This window comes from Lissotriton helveticus, chromosome 1_2 (genome assembly GCF_964261635.1).
Source record: "Lissotriton helveticus chromosome 1_2, aLisHel1.1, whole genome shotgun sequence".
NCBI classification, from domain to species: Eukaryota; Metazoa; Chordata; class Amphibia; order Caudata; family Salamandridae; genus Lissotriton; species Lissotriton helveticus.
The window spans coordinates 35,158,646-35,177,689 of NC_136058.1; the positions used below are offsets into that span (position 1 = coordinate 35,158,646).

The 19,044-nt window shown below is 45.6% G+C and overlaps 1 protein-coding gene across 6 annotated transcripts in view; it reads left to right on the forward strand.

Annotated features, from left to right (window-relative positions):
• The window catches only part of SLC44A5 (solute carrier family 44 member 5), a 793,737-nt gene that overhangs the window by 602,084 nt on the left and 172,609 nt on the right, over window positions 1–19,044 (forward strand). For 4 of the 6 annotated variants that reach the window (XM_078668567.1, XM_078668577.1, XM_078668549.1 and 1 more), the window contains exons 9-10: window positions 735–767; window positions 9,438–9,521. In XM_078668567.1, the coding sequence (XP_078524693.1) occupies window positions 735–767; window positions 9,438–9,521 (117 nt within the window). The remainder of the gene's footprint in view (window positions 1–734; window positions 768–9,437; window positions 9,522–19,044) is intronic. The other 2 variants (XM_078668593.1, XM_078668585.1) reach the window with 1 other exon arrangement.

Genomic DNA, 19,044 nt, shown 5'->3' on the forward strand with positions numbered 1-19,044 from the left:
ATATGCCACATCTCAGAGCAACGTCCTCTGTCATTTAGCACTACAGGGCTTCAGACTGCAGCCCTCCAGTCCACTGTGGATATATCTTTCCAGTCATATATGTGTGTGGTGTAAATGTACACTGTAGCCCACATGAGACACTTAGTTCCCATGCCACTGATGCATTTCCTGTGCCAATTTACTGTGGTCTTACTGAAAATTAGTAAGCCACTTGGGTTTAGCCAATTACAACTCTTGTTATGAGGGACAAAGCATGTGAAAGGTGAAACATCTGAGGAGGTCACACAGAAAAGCAACGTTACTACAATAATAATTAGGAAATTGTAAGATTGTAATGCAGGATGTCTCTTGTAAATATACGAATGAATGATATTTAGAGTGTTTATCACCCTGAAGTAGGGTGTCTTAGTGCTAAGAAAGGATGACAGAATAAAGCAATTAGCTCTGAGGAAAAAACTAATTTTCAGTTTGTGTCCATGATCAATTGTGTTCATGTGGTTTGCTATCAGAATAGCATGGTAGGACTTTTAAAGCGTATGGATGTTACCTTTGCAGCATATTATGCTTACTTAAGCTAAATAAAAGGTATCAAGACCCATTGAAGAAAGGGAACATTAACTATGAAAAGAGTTGTTGCTAAAATGTTCTTAGTTTGGTTGTCCACAGGTCAGTGTTGCAAATGCTTGTATAATATGAAATCTGGTGTTTTACCAACAATCTATTCTATTTTTTAGCCGTGTTACTGCAGTCCATGGTGCAACTAAAAGGTTTCAAGTTCATTCGTGCAAATGAATGGCTGTTTTCTAGAAATGCTTGCCGAGGTTCAGCTAGAACAGAGCAATATTTGTAATGGAGCACATTTCGTATTTCATCCATACACAGAATAGTCCAGGGCAGAAGTGTGCAACACACTTTCTTCCATTTTCACCCATTGCTTTGAAGGTCATTCTTTAAGTTATTTTATGTTTTTCACACCTAACACTAGAATTTCCAAATTGCAGTGGAGGCAGCCTTGCCCAGCAGGAAAGCGCACAACTGAACTGTAAGAATCTGGTGCAGATTGTTTTACCTGCTAATTTGGAATTGTGCAAGGTTTGGAAATTAGCAAGAGCAACATTTTCACCCACTTGTAAGTTCGACACCTGGGAATGGGGAAGAACACTGTAATATCACGCGTTATTCCCCATTTTGAGGTACACTAACATTGTATGTGCATCAAATTGTGGGAGCAAATACTTGCAATTTATACACAAATAACAATCCCATTTTGGACATACACAGGATTGTGAGGGCCCGTCTGCATTAGAGCTCAAATGTGCTCTCACAACTCAAAATGAATAAACTACCACACTTTTTTCAGACACATTGAACTGAAACTGAACTACTTGAAACTTCAAAGATTTCAGTACTGAAATTCAAGTGGGATTGAATGACTGCTAATTAACAATGTTGACTGACCGGTTAGATTTAATTTCCTAATTGGATTTACACGTTTTTGTTGGTGAGACTCTTTGTCATCTATAAAAAGCCAAAGATCCAATAGTATTACACATTATTGCACATTCCTGCACCAGAACAAACGTTTTATCACCAAAAAGGTATTTCTCTGTTCTAGAGATGAACCAGTGTGTGTTCTGCTGCATTCCCTAGGTCACGTGCATCTTTATTCAATGAGATTCAATCCACTTACTGAAATATTTGTCATTAAATCTGTGTTTCGTTTTGCTTGTACCCTCTGCTAAAGTATGTACGAAGATCAGGCTCCTCCTGTATGTATTAAAATCAGAATGCATCAAGTACATATAAAGATCTGAGGACCTCAATATGTGTGATAACCAGGCTGCCTCCTTTATGCTTGAAACTAAGGATGCAGTCTATATATTAAAATCTGACTGGCTCCTGTAAGGTTGTATGAAGGTCAGATTGCATTCTGTACATATGAGCTTCAAGATGCCTCCTGACTGTAAGAGGATCATGTGGTACCCTTTAGGTGTGAAGATCTGGCGGAATACTGCATAGAGGAAGATCAGGAGGTCCCCTGGGTATATGAAGGACACACTGACTCCTCTTTGTGTGAAGAACAGGCTTCCCCCAGGTCCCTCCGTCTTTGACACCTTCATACTAAACAAGTGGAGATGACCATCTCCCGACAGAAAAAAACAAGAGGAATGCTGGGACACTAATACTGCCCCTCCCCCCGGGAGTACATAAGCAGTACTTACCCAGCAGACCTCCTGTTCTTTTTTTCTGTCTGTCGACAGAGTTGATGGTGTGCTGGTGCTGCTCCTGCTGGGCTTGAGTGGCGGTGCTTCTATTCTCCCCGCGCCCTGCTGCCTGGCTGTGTGGGCGTGGGGTTCCCTGGACTGCCTCCAGGCCTGCCAGGCTTGCTTGAATTCAGTCTTTCTCTGGAGCCGGTGTTTGGTTTGCTGTGTTCCTGGCTTTGCTGTGTGATGCCTGCTCCTGCCGGCCCTTTGTGGCTGGTGCTGAAGTTCCCGGTTGCTTCTGGGTCGCGGGCTCGGCTTCCCGAGCCTGGCCGGGGAGCCGTGCCTTGCTGGATGGGCTCCTGATGGTCGTCTGCTCGGCGGTGCTGTGGGGGCCTTGTTCCTGGGGTTGGCCCCCACTCCTGGTGAGTCCCGATTTCGGGATCCCTTTTTTTTTTTTCTTTTGCCTGACGCTCGTGATTCAGGGGCCCTGGAGTGACGTTTGGTAATGCTTGTTCGTGTGAGTATTTCCTCCTGTTTTCCAGCTGCACAATCTCAGTGGCTCCTGCGCTGATTTATGTCTGCTTCCTAGTTATTTGCTCACGGAGTATGACACGCTTTTTTCTTTATGGCTTTGATTCGGCTCGGAACGGAAATCCCTTTGCTTTGGTTGCTGCAGGCGCCTGGCCTCGCTTCTTGGGCTCACTGCTCGCAGCGCTTCTCTCCCTGCCCCGGAGGCTTTGCTTTGTCTGCTGTGCTGTGTCTTCTGCTGCCATGCCTCTGTTACGAGTTCGGAGCCTGTGGTCTTTGCAACTGAGATTGTGGAGGTATTCTTCAGCGTTGTGTAAAGAGGGCTAGCTGAAGAGGTTGATCCCGGTTTCTGCTGAAGGTGGTGAGCACATAAGTGAAATATCTTCCAGCAAGCTTGATGGTATTCCTTTTTGGTAATGTTATTTAGGAATCTGTGCTCCAAATGTATTTTTGTTCACAATTTAGTCACGTCCTGGGAGTAGAATTGCCTCCATATGTGATGGGATGGCTTGCTCATTGCGCTCCCTTCTTCGGTGCCTCCTTGGTCTTCTGTTGCAGGAGTCCTTTGTGCTGAATTCTGCTGCTAATCTATCCAGCAGTCGACATGCTGGTAGGCATCGTGAGGTGTTTCATACATAATCTCTGCAGCCTGTCCCCTTTCTGCACAGCATATGACATTGCTAACAGACGTTACATATGTTTTGGTGACATGTTGTTTCTACATTTTTTCTGGCGTGCTGCTGTGGTCTCGTGCGCTGGGTGCCCTGTTTCTTTCCTGCAGTGTCTCGTGAGGTCTGTGGTATATGTATTGTTTTTTCCCTCCAGGTTGCGGTGGGGGCCTTGTTGAGCTGATTGGCCCCCGCTCTGGTTGTTTTCACCCCCTTTTTTCTTCTAGGAGGACCCTGTTGGCCTGCTGGTGTCTGTCCTGGAGTGGTGACGGGCGGGCCTTCTGTTCCATGCCTTGTTCCTGCATCTGGTGCCTCCTAGGGGTGCCGAGGCTTGTGCTGGGGTCTCTTGCTTGGGGTGCATGTGTTCACGCTGTGCTTCGTCCCTTCCTCCTTAGGGGTGTCCTGCTGCCTCTGGGTGCCCCGCGCTGCTTGCTTCCTTTGTGGGCTGGGTGGCGGGTGCTTCTGTGTGCCTATGGTCGCTCGGTCGTCCTGGTGCTCTCTGGGGCTCCCTGTCCACGCCCTCCCCTCCTGTGATGCGGGGGTGTCTGGTTGGTGCTGGGCGGTCGGGCGCTGTGGTTCCTATGCTCCTCTTCTTGGTCTGTGTGGTTCGTGTTTCTGTACCGGGCCTGCTGCCTTGCCGCTTGCCCCGGTTCTCGTCTGTTTTCTGGTTTGCGGCTTGCCGGGGTCTTCTCCTTTTGGTGCACTTCTTAGGGTGGTGCCCCTGCTCTTGACCACTCGTGCCTGTGGGTTCCTTTCGGGCTCTGTTGAGGGGTTTCCTCTCCAGTGTGTTGTTTGCTGGTTCTCTGTGCTGTTGGCTTTCACTCTTCTGTTTGTGGCCTGCATGGGGTTGGCGTGGGTTCCTGTCGCCTCTTATGTGGCTGGTTCCTTTTCGCTGGCTCTGCCGTTGCTTGCTCCTTGGGTTCCCTGTGTTGTTGGGGTTTTTCCTGCGTGCTTGCTTACGCCTTGCTCTCTTCTGCAGGGCGTTCCTCTCTTCTTCTGCGACGGCCTGTGTGGGGTGCGTTCTGTTCCCCCTCTTCTTCGGGCTGCCTGCCCCGCCTGGTGGTGGGCTGGTGTTCCGGCTCCTCGGACCGATGCGGGGGTGTGGTGCCTCTGCTCTGCTTGGTTGTCCTGGTTCTTTGCTTCCTGGCCTCTGTGTGGTTGGTTGTCTTTGGGGCTCCTGGTTCCTGGTCCTGTTCCTTCCGTCCCTTGGGCTGTGCCTGGTTCCACTCCTGGTGCTTGCCTGTGTCTTGCCGGGGGCTCTTTGGGGTGGTCTGTCCCCTCTGCCAGCGCTTGGGTGGCTTGTGCTGCCTTGGGTGCGGCTGTTCTGTTTCAGCCCTGCCTGCTCCTGTCCTCGTCTGTTCCCGGCTCGGTACCTGTTTGTAGTGCCTGCCTGGGTCTTCCTGTTGGTGTGGGCTTCCCTTGCTCCCGCTTGGGGCTTCTGGTGTTGTCCGGGAGCTTTTCTGTGTGCTTGGCCTGGCTGCTTCTGCGCTGGCTCCCCCCTGGGCTGGCTTTTGGCTGTCTGCCCCTCCTGTTTCTGCCGGGGTGCCTGCCTGGTTTGTTCCTGTTTGGGGCCTCCGGGCTGCTGCCTGTTCCTGTCATGCCTCTTGTTCTCCGGGTTGGTGTGCTGTCCCCGTGCTCCGCTGTCGGCTCTGTGTTGGCTTGGTCGGGCCGGGTTGGTCCCTGCCTGGCCTTCTGGGGCTGCTGGGGGCGTTTGGCTTCCGGGTCCGTCTCCTGTTGGGGGTGTTTGCTCCCTGAGTTGTTCTGGTCTCGTCTGGTTCCCTTGGTGGGTGCCTGGCTGTGGTTTTGGCTGGGGCGTGCCGCTCCTGCTTGTTGGGCTCCTTTTTGGGCTCTGCTTCCCTGCTGGTGTCCCTTTGGGTCCTGGCGGGGTGTTCTGCGTTGGGGCCGCTTCCTGGTGGTTCCTTCTGGGCCTTCTCCTGCTGTTGGTTCTCTTCCCGGGATTGTTTTCCCGGTGTTGTGGGCCGGTGTGGGGTTCTGTGGCTACGGTTCTGCTGGCTTCTTGCTGGTTGTGTGTGGCTGCGGGCTGTGCCTTCTGGGTTTTTGGGCTGTGCTGTCCCTTTTTGGCCTGTTCTGGGGGTTTGTTGCCAGCCTTTTCCGGGTTCTTTCCTGGTTGTGTGGTCCTGGCTCGCTCCTTCCTCCCTTGCTTTCCCGGGCTTTGTTCCCGGTGTGGGTCTGTTTGGTTGCCCCTCCTTCTGTGGTTGGGGTGCTGTTCTGTGGTGCTCGTGCCTCTGCGGGTCCCTTCCTCCTGGCTGCGGGTTGTCTGTGGTTTCCTGCTGCTTGGTCCTCTGCTCTTCTTCGGGGGTTTGCTTGGGCCTGCTGTTCCTCCTGCGTGGTCGGGTTGCTTGGCTCGGGTCCTGGCTTCCCGGTTCTGTTGGGGTTTGTTGGCCTCTTTTTTTGCGGTTTGCTTCGCTCCTCTCCAGCATTGCTGTGTTGGGGCCTTGTGGTTGTGGTCTGGGTGCTGTGCTCCCTGGGCTTTCTTTTTTCCACTGCTCCTGCCCTTGCTGCTTGCCTGGCCTGGGTGTGGGGTTCCTGGGTGGTCCTGTGTCTTTTGGGCGCCTTCCTTGTGCTGCCCTCTGTGCCTCGTTGGGCGGCTGCTGGGGTTTCCCGGTTGCTGTGTGCTCCCCTCCTGCCTTGTGTTCCTTCCCTTTGGGGTCGGGGTTTTCTGGGCTTATGGTCGCTTTCTCTGTTCCCGCCCTGGTTGAGTTTTCTTTGTGGCTGTTTTCCGGTCTTGTTGGCCTCTCCTTGTTTGGTGGGCTTTCGGCTGGGTTCTGGGGTTCTTCACCGTCCCTGTCTTTTGGGTCGGGTTCTCGGTCCTGTTCGGCTCCTGGGTGCTTGTTGCTTCCTGGGCCTCCTCGGCGGGGTTACCTCCTCGGGTCTCTTGGGCTCGGGTGCTTTATTTTTGGGAGTTTGGCCGTGTTTCTGGCCTGTGCTTCTCCTTCCTTTTTGGGCTGGGTGCTTGTGCCTGCGCTCTGTTGGCCTTTTTTTCTTTGGCTTTCTTCCTGGTTGTCTCGTCTTCCTGGTGGGTCTGCCTGGCCCTGTGTCCCTTCCTGCTGGTTTTGGCCTGGGCGGTCTTCTCCGGTGGGTTGTTTTGGCTGGTCTTGTTGTTCTGGTCCGGGTCCCGGTTGCCGGTTGCTCGGGTTGGCGGCCTCCTTTGTTTGGAGCCTTGGGTTTTCTTTCTCTCCAGCCCTTGTCCCTGCGCTCCTGTTCTGGGTTGCGGGCCGGATGTTTCCTGCGGTCTTCCTTTCCTCCTTCTCGGTGCTCCCTTGGGTGGCTGCTTTTGTTGTGGTTTCCTGGGTGTGCTTGTGCGGGCGGAAGGCCGGGTTTCTGCTTTGGTATTCTCCACTTGTTTAGTATGAAGGTGTCGAGGACGGAGGGACCTGGGGGTAATGTCCTATTACTTACCGGTAATCTTCATTACTCCGGGTCCCGTAGTCCTCGACACCTTCATACGTCCCTCCCTCCCTCCCGGGCGGCCGGCCTTCCTGTCTGGGCTTGTTAGTACAGGAGGTCTGCTGGGTGAGTACTGCTTATGTACTCCCGGGGGGAGGGGCAGTATTAGTGTCCCAGCATTCCTCTTGTTTTTTTCTGTCGGGAGATGGTCATCTCCACTTGTTTAGTATGAAGGTGTCGAGGACTACGGGACCCGGAGTAATGAAGATTACCAGTAAGTAATAGGACATTCTGCAAATGTGAAGAACAGGCTCAGTCTTGTCTACTTTAAGATCAGGTTATCTTCTGGTATACTCTAGGATATGATTTGCGATCAATTACAAAAAAAACAGGTTGAGGTCGCGGAGGTCAGTTTTTCTTATTTAGGTTTGTAGTGCTCTTTAAAAAGGCACATCTTCAGAGTCTTTCTGAATAACAAGTTGATAGGAACACCTGCATTGACAATAAGGGTGTTTTTCCAGATCTTGGGTATTAATAGCAAATGTCTATCTTTTGACCTTTTCATTTTGCAACTGTTTTCATTTTGGCGATGTCTGATCTCCTGGTTTGATGGTATCTGGATGAGGATGCTCTTTTCCAAACTAGTTAAGCAGGACAGCCTTCTCCCATGACATTATAGCTGATGCATCTGGTCTTGAATGATGCTGCCTGGACTGAGGCAGAATAGTTTCTTAAATGTTGGGTTGATGTGGTTGAACTTCTCTAGGATTTTAATGAGCCCTGCTGTGGTATGCGGCATGCATTTCATGGGATCCAAATTAGTCTCAATTAATACATTGAGTAGGATGTGGCTTTCATTCATGTGGTGGAGGGCTAAATTAAGCACGGAGAGCTGATGTACCACCTCCCCATTGATCATTTAGTGGTGTAAGGTCCCTGGTCTGGACATCAGTTAATTAAAAGCAGGAATGATGGACTCAAGCTGCATATCCCACAGGACTCTGCATTTAGGTTCCCGGGAGGACAGTCACAAAAATCGGGGGTTGTCAGGTCAAGATGGTGGGAGTGCCTCAGACCATGTAAGGAGGGAAAATGGCAGGGTGCGCTGGAAAGCGGGGTTGATCAGCGAGGCACAGGGAAGTAGTTGAACCACATTGGCAGATTGGGAAGATTGGCAACCTATGCAGTAGCTGGCATCCATGATTCTTTTGAGTATGGATGGGCAGAGCTCAAAAAATTCAGGACATTGGCTGGACAGGTACTCATCAGTGCGAATCATCCTATTACCTGTTACATCCTCCTCAATTATTTTTTTTTATACATTTTGCATAGATGGAATTGTTGGATTTTTGGTGGTGTGTGCTTTGACAGAGAGGTTAGTAATCAAAGTGGATCCAAGTGATTTTGTAGTTGTTGGCGGTGGTGAGTGTTGAAGCTAACTAGAATTTTATCAGATAGTCAAGCCTAAATATGTGGTAGAAGCAGTTGTTCAGTAGCTCTGCACCTGACCTCCAAATCTAGATGAAATTGAGGCAGGTTTTGAGTGACTGAATGTTGTGAGCTGAAGAATTGTCTTAGGAAGAGTGCATACGGTTTTCTCCTGTTTCCACGAGGATCAGTCTGATTTCTCTTTAGATGAAGATCGGTTTGCCTCCTGTATGTATGAAGATCAAAATGTCTCTTGTTTCAAAGAAGAACACACTGCCTTCTGGGTGTATGAAAACCAGGCTACCATCGGTGTGTATAAACACCAGCCAGTTGTCTGCTAGAATATCCCCTCTATGTATGAAAATCATGATGTCGCTGTATTTATGAAATGTTATCTGTCTCTCAGCTGTATGATTGAAGATATGACTGAAACCTAGGAGCAAAGTATGGAGAGTAGTCTCCTGTTTATATGAAGATGAGACAACCACATGTATGTATAAATATCAGACTACTGTATGTGCAAAGATTAGACTGCTGGCTGTATGTATGTAGACCAGGCTGCTGTTTGTATGTGTAAAGAGCAGACTGCTTAATGTTTGTATGTATAAAGACAAGGCTGAATCCTGTATGTATGGAGACCAGGCTGTCTGCTGTGTCTCTGAAGATGAGGCTCTGGTATGTATGTGTAAGACATCATTTCTATATCTGTCAAGCTCAGTCTGTCTCCTGCATGTATGAAGATCAACCTGCATCCTTCATGTGTGAGGAACAGGCTATCTTTAACACTGTTTCAAAGTGCTTCTTTCAAGTGGGAAAAGAACTTTGGATCCTCTTCTAAAACAAAATGAAGGACGATGACTCATTTTGCTTTACCTTTAGTTAAAGAAGATGTATTGACAGCATGCCTAAAAGGGAAATATTTTCCTTGAGATTTTTGGCTCTTCTTAGACTCTTTTTAGCTTGATTTAACTTTATTGATGCTTTTCTCAATATAGACATAGAGCTGTTGCATTTTGGCATTACCTTTTTGTGACAAAAAAACTAAATAACTGAAAACTTACATTTTAAGCACTGCTTCACTAAAACCATTGTGTACACAAGTTTGCATGTTCAATAAATGCGTTATTTGCTGACATTGTGCTTATTATTTGCTGTGTACATATATCATATGTGGCCCTGAAATGTCCTGTTTCTCTTAAAGTGGCATCAATAATGTTCTCGATGCAAGATCGATTGGGATGAAAGTGTTTGAAGACTATGCCCTATCGTGGTACTGGATCTTGATGTAAGTATTCATGCTTTTCGGTGTTATTATTAATTTAATATTTATTTGTACAGATTCACTAAAAGTGTGAACAAGCTTGGGGTTGGGATAGCATCAGAGATATCTTACACTGGTGGTAATAGTGACAGTGTAGTTATAGTTAGGCCTGAGTTTCCATCAGAAAGGAATTTTTAGTTTCTTAATCACTTTCACACTGTGCCATAAATCTGCATGAAATTTCCCAAAAAAGGCTTCCAGTTTACGTCTTTTATGGTAGCTTTCACACTGATTCGTCAAGTAGGGCCTGGGGGATGATGGTTCGAAACATTTCCGATTCTACTCCCTCAAAGAACATTTATGTTTGCTCATTGTGACAGGTGGGAAATGGTGGGGGCAGGGGCTTCCCTGTGGGGTGGGAGTGGAGAGACTGTGTGGAAGGGTAGGGGAGAGAAAGGGAAGAATAGTTTTGCAGGGTGAACAAAGAAAAACTTTATCAGGCACCATGGCATGTGATTTGGCTGCATGTGTGATTTTACTGGTCAGAATTACCGGAGTGAAAACTAGGTCTGGTGTTCCTACACTTAGGAAATCCTGTCGCTGGAACACCAAGCCAATCATGATCAGTGAAGAGAGTTTCCATATGGTAATTCCACCCAACCCAAGTCAAAAAATGTCAGGAGATATGTAATATGTGAGGTCATAAGCAGTGCATGATGGGTTTGCAAGTTATAGTTTGTTCACTAAACTAGAATTTGCATATTTTGGTGTTTTTTAGTTTTTTTAATTAGTCTCATTCCAACACCTACCTATAACATCCCTTTAACCATATTTTATTTTATTAATTTCTGTTTTTTTAAAACTTAAGTGAATGTCTTAGCATTTAACCACATAACTTAACTATAACGCCTCTTTAAACTTTGTTTTTTCAGTGAATAAAATCTATCTATCTATCTGTCTATCTATCTATCTATCTATCTATCTATCTATCTATCTATCTATCTATCTATCTATCTATCTATCTATCTATCTATCTATCTATCTATCTATCTATCTATCTATCTATCTATCTATCTATCTATCTATCTATCTATCTATCTATCTATCTGTCTATCTGTCTGTCTGTCTGTCTGTCTGTCTATCTATCTATCTATCTATCTATCTATCTATCTATCTATCTATCTATCTATCTATCTATCTATCTATCTATCTATCTATCTATCTATCTGTCTATCTGTCTATCTGTCTATCTGTCTATCTGTCTATATATGTATCCATCCATACATCTATCTAGCTATCTATCCATCCCTCTATCTAGCTATCTATCCAACAGCCATCCCTCTATCTATTTACTGAGGTTAAAGGGATTTTATAGTTAGGTGAAAATGTCACTTAAAACATACTGTTTTAAACAAAGAAAACCACTGAAATGTTCCTAGTTATAGTTGTCTCAAGTTACTATAACTCGTGCCCTACTATAATGGCACCCGCTACTAGGCTTTCTCTATCATGCTCCCTTATATCAAATTATTTTTTTTCTCAGAACTCAGCTCTGAGTCCTAAGATGGCTTCTGCCACATCTCTTTGATGTGGTGCCAGCCAATCACATCTCATCTTGAATAGGTGCTAGGGAAGTGTTTTCAATATTTCTATACAAAAACAAGAACATTGATTTTTTAATCATTTAAAATTGATTGCCTTAAAATTCTGTTATTATTTTCTATAGGGAGATCTAGACTCTAGACTCTAGTGGTGGAGATCACCACAAACAGGTGGAAAGTCACTAATAATACATTTAAACTTGTAAATTCAGTTGTAGAATTCCTCACTTTCTTATCTGAGAGGGGGCAGACTCACAAGTCTACATTTAAGTCCATATCTACTCATGGAAATACTAAATTCCATCCATGAGGAGATTTATATCTGGATGTAGATGTAGATCTACGGGAGAGAAAAGCTACACATGTAAGCTTACCTTTGTGAAAAGGGTCCTAGGAATTCCATGAAAAGCCTAGAAGTAGTGCCTGTGAAGGTGTAGTAGGATACAGTTTATCTTCTTGACATTGTAGCATAACATGGGTACCCATTTCCGCCTTGGCAACAATTATGATTTCGACAGCATCAAGAGACTGAGCTCTTTCTGCAAATCCCTAATGTGTGTACCCTATCACCAGGAAAGTAGATCAGTGACTTCAAGTTCGAAGGCTGGCCTTGCTCTAATTCTGTGTTCCATTTTCTGAGGGTGATAAAATGAGTATTAAATGGGCACCAAGCTGAATGTTTCACAGGACAGTGGCAGTGCCACCCTCCTGATCCTCCTCCGCCAGTCTGCTACAAGAGCTCTATCAGAAACTTGCAAAGCTTTAGTCTGCCAGGAAAGAGGAAAACATGACCTGCTGGAGCAGCAATTATATAACTATTAAAGCAGTGTCAGTTTGTTTCCTTGATCATACCGATTATGGATATTGTTTGTGAATTAATCAGATTATTTTCCTTTTTAGACTAATGTAAAGAAATAATACGGTGACTAATTACCTGGTTAAAGTGAAACAGCATATTACTTGCCATGCACCCCAGTAAAACGGCTGTTTCTGCAAAGTGCAATATTGCGTAACAAACTTTTTTGTACACTGTGCTTGAACCATCAGTAATAATTGCATATTTACTTCAGCAATTAACCCTTAAATATTTTTTAAATAAATATATGTTTGGGACAAATATGCAAGTGATGGAAATTCACATGAAGGATCCATGTAAAATAAATCAAGCATTTTAGTTCAGTTAACTGTGTCTTTCATCAAAATGTATTATTTGGCTTGTGCCTACACTTCTCATGATCACATTTTTCAAATTAAAAGAGCAGTATTCACACCTTCTCCAGCACTTCTGGAAAATATATATCAGAATCTTACAGGGTGGTAAAAGAATCCGATGGGCCTCTATTAAGTCTTCGTCAGATAATTTGGCACTATTGTATAAAAGTGTCATTCCCCAGTTTGAGTGCCTAATAACTTTGCATGAAAGTGCCCAAAATCTTGATAAAGATGCTAAATTTTTAAATATCCATAAAGAACTAATGTTGGTCCTGGCGGTTAGCTTTTATAAACCAGTAAAGCAGTCTATCCGACAGACACGTGTCACAAACCCCTGGTATAATCAATCTTGTAGGAGGGCGAAGACCACTCTAATTTCCGCCCTCAAACTAGGCCATAGAGCAACCATTATGGCTGCAAGGAAGGACTACAAGAATCTCCTCTCCCATGCAAAATCCGAATGGGAAACAGAGAAATGGGAGGCTATCAAACAGACATTAATAGCGAAAGATGCCCGATCTTTTTGGAATCTGGTCCATACTGGGAAGCCAGAAGGCAAGGCTAAGATTGATCCCAACATTGCCGAGGAAGCCTGGTGCGCCTACTTTGGTGATCTTTATTCTAGCCCTGCTTTCCAGCACAAAGCCTTATTAACCCCGTCTCCGAGATTGGACCCTGGATGTCTTCCCCCCCCCCCTTTACCATGTCGGAAGTTACTCTTGCGGTACAAGCATTAAAATGTAATAAGGCCCCAGGGCTGGATAAGATCCCTGGTGATCTTTTCAGAGATGAGCCGAAGATCTGGGTTCCTTACCTGACCATCTTATTTAATGCTATTCTTGACGGCCAAGATGTTCCAAGTACCTGGCTGGGGGCCGAAATCATCCCGATTTACAAAAAGGGCTCTCCGTTGGCCCCGTCAAACTATAGGCCAATTAGTCTTATCGACGTTACCCAAAAAATCTACGCCAAACTGCTTTTGCAACGCCTGCAAGATTGGATTACTGAGAATAACATCCTCTCCCATCTGCAAGCAGGGTTCCGAGCTAAAACATCTACCATCGACCAACTATTACGGCTCCAGGTACTTTATTGGAAGCATGTGGTCTTGGAAGGGGGTAGCCTCTACCTAACATTTGTGGACCTCAAATCCGCTTTTGATATGGTGGACAGGAACCAATTGTGGAGCATACTAACAACAATGGGGATTCCACCCTATTTGTGTCATCAATTTAAAAGACTCCACGAAGGAACCTATGCAAAGGTACGCTATGGCAAATATGGCCAGTTGACAAGAGCTTTTCCTATCGAGAAGGGAGTTAGGCAGGGATGCGTACTTGCCCCTACTCTATTTTCCCTTTTTTTAAATGGCCTTGTCGATGACCTAATTGGTGTACACAATATCGATGCTCCCAATTTAGCTAGCAGTAAATTTCCTGCACTTATGTTTGCGGATGACACCCTGCTGCTCTCAAAAACACCCATGGGGATGCAGCGGGTGTTAGACCAATTCACCAAATTCTGTAGGAACAGGAATTTGGTGATTAATATAGATAAAACAAAGTACATGGTGTTTAATGCCAGCGCAATAAATTGTCCGAGCCCGAAAATGGATGGACGAGCCCTGGAAAGGGTTAATAATTTCACTTACTTAGGTCTGACTTTAAATGATAAAATGAGCTGGGAAACCCAAATGACTAAGGCCAACCTAACCCTTTCTCAGTCTACGGGGGGGATTCTTAACCCCTTCCACGCTCATGACGAGCTGGGCTCATCATGAAGTAGCCTCCTCGCACGCTCATGACGAGCCCAGCTCGTCATGTTGTGTGGGATTTCCGATTTCTCAGCACAGCAGGGGAATATGCTGAGCATCCATGGGGTTAAAGTGCAGAAATCTTGTGTCCACAAATTAGTCAGTGTACCGCTGGAAATATATAAGGTTCAAACCAGATCTTCCACCCTTTATGGGGCGGAACTCTGGGGGCACCGTCCAGCGAGTGAGATTAGCATATCTGAGAATAACTTCATCAGACAGCTGCTCTCATTACCAAAAAACACACCTCTAACTCCACTAAGGTTGGATTTAAACCTAAGGCCAATTGCAGAAGCAATTGCCTCACGCCCGCTTCTCTACTGGCGTAGATTGTGGAGTGTCCCGGAGCTTGAGTGCTGTAGAGAAGAACTGAAGATCGTGATGGCACGTCCGGGTGTAGGGAGGATAAAGTGGTTATCTTTTATAAGGGGGCAGGCGTCCAGGATTGGCATGGAGAATCTCTGGTCTAATCCGGAGGTCACATGTCAATCCATCTCAAAGAGAACCCTGGCAGAGTCTATAAAATATTACAACTTACAAGAAGTTCTTCGATCAGCCAGGCCCTCTAGTCTCACTGACAGCTTTCTAGATTTCAAGAATGTTTACAGCTTTGAGAAAGAACTAGATATTATAGAACCTGTCTTAGCAAAAAAACTGTACCTACAGTTCAGATATGGTACACTACCCCTCCACTCTTACACCGATAAATGGAAAACGGGTTTAGTTCGTCCCTGTCCAGGCTGTAATGATCCAAATGAATCTCTAATTCATGTGATTTTGTTCTGCCCTGCTTACTCTGTTAGCAGAAAGAAATGGATCATACAACTATGTGTGAACCTAGGAGTCAGGAACCATATAGAGTTTTTTAGAATTTTAAAAACTGATACTAATGCACTAATAGTTACTGCTATTGCTAAATTTTTGTTTTCAATGTGGTTAATTAGACGGAGAATGATTCGGTAGTAGCAAGGTACTCCAACGTAGGTAGACAGTTCGTCTCAGTAAAATCTAGGCTTCTACCGCGTTTTAAACTTTTAATCTATGTATTTTATTGTTTTAGTATTTTAACCATTATTCTATAAACCACATGCTAACTGATTTATTGTATATATATAAAATGAGATGTAACTGTGTATTAGTTTATTGCTACAAATGTATTCTTTTCCTTGATGTACTTTTATGGTTCATAAACAAACCGAAATAAAGTTAAAATGAATGAATAACTATTAAAGCAGTGTCAGTTTGTTTCCTTGATCATACCGATTATGGATATTGTTTGTGAATTAATCAGATTATTTTCCTTTTTAGACTAATGTAAAGAAATAAAACGGTGACTAATTACCTGGTTAAAGTGAAACAGCATATTACTTGCCATGCACCCCAGTAAAACGGCTGTTTCTACAAAGTGCAATATTGCGTAACAAACTTTTTTGTACACTGTGCTTGAACCATCAGTAATAATTGCATATTTACTTCAGCAATTAACCCTTAAATTTTTTTTAAATAAATATATGTTTGGGACAAATATGCAAGTGATGGAAATTCACATGAAGGATCCATGTAAAATAAATCAAGCATTTTAGTTCAGTTAACTGTGTCTTTCATCAAAATGTATTATTTGGCTTGTGCCTACACTTCTCATGATCACAATTTTCAAATTAAAAGAGCAGTATTCACACCTTCTCCAGCACTTCTGGAAAATATAGGTACATGCCACCCTGGGCCAATATCACAAATAGGGTGCACTTTACCTTTCTGCGTCACGGCGCACCTTTAAAAAAGGTGTGCTGGGCCCAAACAGGGACTGCGTGCCATATTTTGATGAACGTGCTGGCCTGGCGGCTGCGCATCCGGTGAAATACAGAGCTCCATGTTGCTCAGTGCAGGCGCACCTGCAATTTGAAGAGGGGAGAGGGGTCCTCGTGCAGGCAGGTGCAATGAGTGAATGCACCCGCCTGCAGGGGATGCCGGGGCGGGGAGGAGGGGGGGGGGGAAGAGTGTATAGGGGACCATATGTGCCCTTCCAGAGAACTGCCCTAATGTCAGGGCGCCTCCTTTTTTGTGACACACATTCAGCGCACCTCCTAATGCCCTGTTTGCATCTGTGCTCATGTCCGTTTTATGGCTTGGGTGCAGTGGCAAAGTGATGACCTTATTTGCATGGGGCCACGCAAATGAGGGAGCGCCCTCTGAAGATAGCGCTGACGCTAGATGTGTTGCAGCGCAAACGCCTGCAGCCCTTTCTGTTATGTTATCTTGACTTATAGAGCGCGACAGCAATATCACTGACAGAGGCAAGATACGATGTCAGCTTTTTGTAATACCAAAGTGCCCCGTGGGTGCCAACGCCCGTTGTGCCCCTGGGGCGCCTTCCTTAATACGGTGCATAGTGTCACCCTCTCCCACATTTAAGTTACAAAATAAAAAAAATCGAAACTATGCAGAATCTATGAGGACGTTTTTGTTAGTTCCAGAGAAAAGTCAGAAGAAATAAAGTTACTGACAAGAAAGCAGAAAGGCATATAGAAAAGTAAGCTACAACGGGTACATTTAATCCAACAATGTCGCTGTCAACAACTATAACAATGCCATGCCCTTGTTCCTCTGTTTTATAGAGTTCTGCTATATGAAAATGCAGTAAAATGTTTCATTGCATGTCCAATGCTGCCATCGTGTGGCCAAATAATTCCATTTATTGTATCACATGTGAAACCGTGACACCGCAAACTACAAGAGCGCTCAGCAATAAATAAGCACATGTGTACACACACACACACGCACGCACCACCCAGGTACTGAGGCGGGAACATGTGGAAGCTGTTGTTTACATATTCTGTGCGTTTAACATTTTAATTAAAGTTACAAAGGCGCAGAGAAGACAAAGTTCAAAAGCAAACGATATTTCGTCAGCAACGTTTTCCTATCAAATGAGTCCCTGTGAGAGAGCCCTGAAGCGTTAGTGATGATGATGCGTGCGCAGGGCAATCAAACTCATAATAATGGCAAAGCAAGGAAATATATGCAACTCGATTTCCAAGGGAGTAATACAGGTTCCTTCCCGGATAAGAGTAAAACGGCTCTGTGAGCAACGTTTTTGGGTGTTTGTTAGGAGTCGCTGCGGTCGAAGTGGATTTAGTTTGGGAACTGTGATGCTGCATTCCGTGGGGGCGGGGTCAGTGAGCGTGGGGGCGGGCTCAAAGGTGTGGCAAAAAAAAACCAAATAAGTACTTTTTTTGGTCCTTCACCTTCAGATAGCTACATATAAAGTGGTGCATAGCTTAAATGAAAATATACATTTTATAAAGTTATTTTAATCACTAGGAATTGCACTTTAGTACATTATGAAACATCTGTTAGTTAAGGCACTGCAGAGGTCTGCGTGTAACCAGAGAGCTACAGAATTGCATCTTGGTTGCTGCAGTGGAGAAAAGTGACTTGTGTATTTTTAGTGCTTCGAGGTCGTAACCTGTCACAGAAAGCACTGTTAGTATGCAAGTCATTATTTTAAACTTGCATTGCACAGAGTATGAGATAGACATCCTGGCTGATGAGGGCTGAAAGCCGGAAACCGGTCCTAGGATGCGTGTTTCCAGTCCAGGGAGGAACTGGCCTGGCAGTTCGGGCTGGACTGTTCCCATTGGGCGCAGGATCAAGACTGATTTGAATATGGCTGGGTCCAATCTGGAATTGCATCGTGAGCAAAAAAAAAACGATGGATTAGGCCCAGATCTCTGTACTGGGGTGAATGTGTGACATTGTTCTGCATTCTGTCCATCAATTGTTCTTTTTGCACTTTTAGAACGCTGTCATTTTCTTGTTCCAACTATTTGCAGTCTGCTGCCTGTATCCTGGGTCACATGACTAGGTGTAGCTGGAAGCTGGTCTTTCTGTATTTCTCCCAGAAAGTGAGACACAGGGATTATAGGTGTTGGCATCATGGGCCATCTCTGACGTGATGAGGGATAGGAGCTGTCACCTACCACATTTGAGCATCACAAAGGCTCTGCATGAACACACTCACAAAAGGGCTTGACACTAGTCTCTTGTGACCCCAGACAATTTGGGGCCATGGGGGGTGAGGCAGGAAATTTCAAACACCTCTGGCTCCTCCTTCTTCAAAGTGGACACCTGGTATAGATATTGGACATTCAGATCCAACTCCTCATACTCCATTACACCTGCGGAAAACTCAGAAGGACTGCTGTGCTGCTCTCCCAAAAGGACTGGTACTCTATTGCCCACTGCCCTTCTGCCCTGCTGCCCAGACACCCTGCTGCCCTGCTGTACTACTGTCTAAGCAAGAAGGACTGGACCTGCATCTTGATTCCAGGACCACCAGAGTGCCTCCAAGGGCCAGCTGGCTAGCCTCCTGATCAGGAGCCTCAGGGACAGAACAGGCTCCAGCCATGTTGAACCAGCACCTAGACTCAGCTTGCTGTAATTCTTGTGATTCAAGTGGGGTCACCCCAGTCCTGGACCCTTGAAAGTGGACTTGAAGGTGCTCTGCCAGCCTACTGTGGTCAGAACTGATACAGCGCAACGCATCTCTTCGCAGCTCCCCTTCGGAACTGCCGCTGTGCAACGCATCCCTGATGCAGGATTTCACATGGCAACCTCCTCTGAATCAGCCAGTGCATGATTCATCTTCAAAGTAGGACTTCGCATCGCAAGCCCCTCGTTGACGGCATCCTTAACGATGATGCAGGACCTTGTATTGCAACCCACAGCTCCTCAGAACTGCCGCTGTGCGCCGCTTCCTTCATGTGGGATCTTACAACGCTTTGCAACCAGAATTTAAGGTACTCTTGTTCAGCGTGTCTAACTGGGTCCCTGTATCCGGCCCATGCTCATCGCGGTCAGCCTGAATTTGTGACTTTGTCCTCGTCTGGCACGGCCAGATAACCACAGTTGGCTCTTTGTG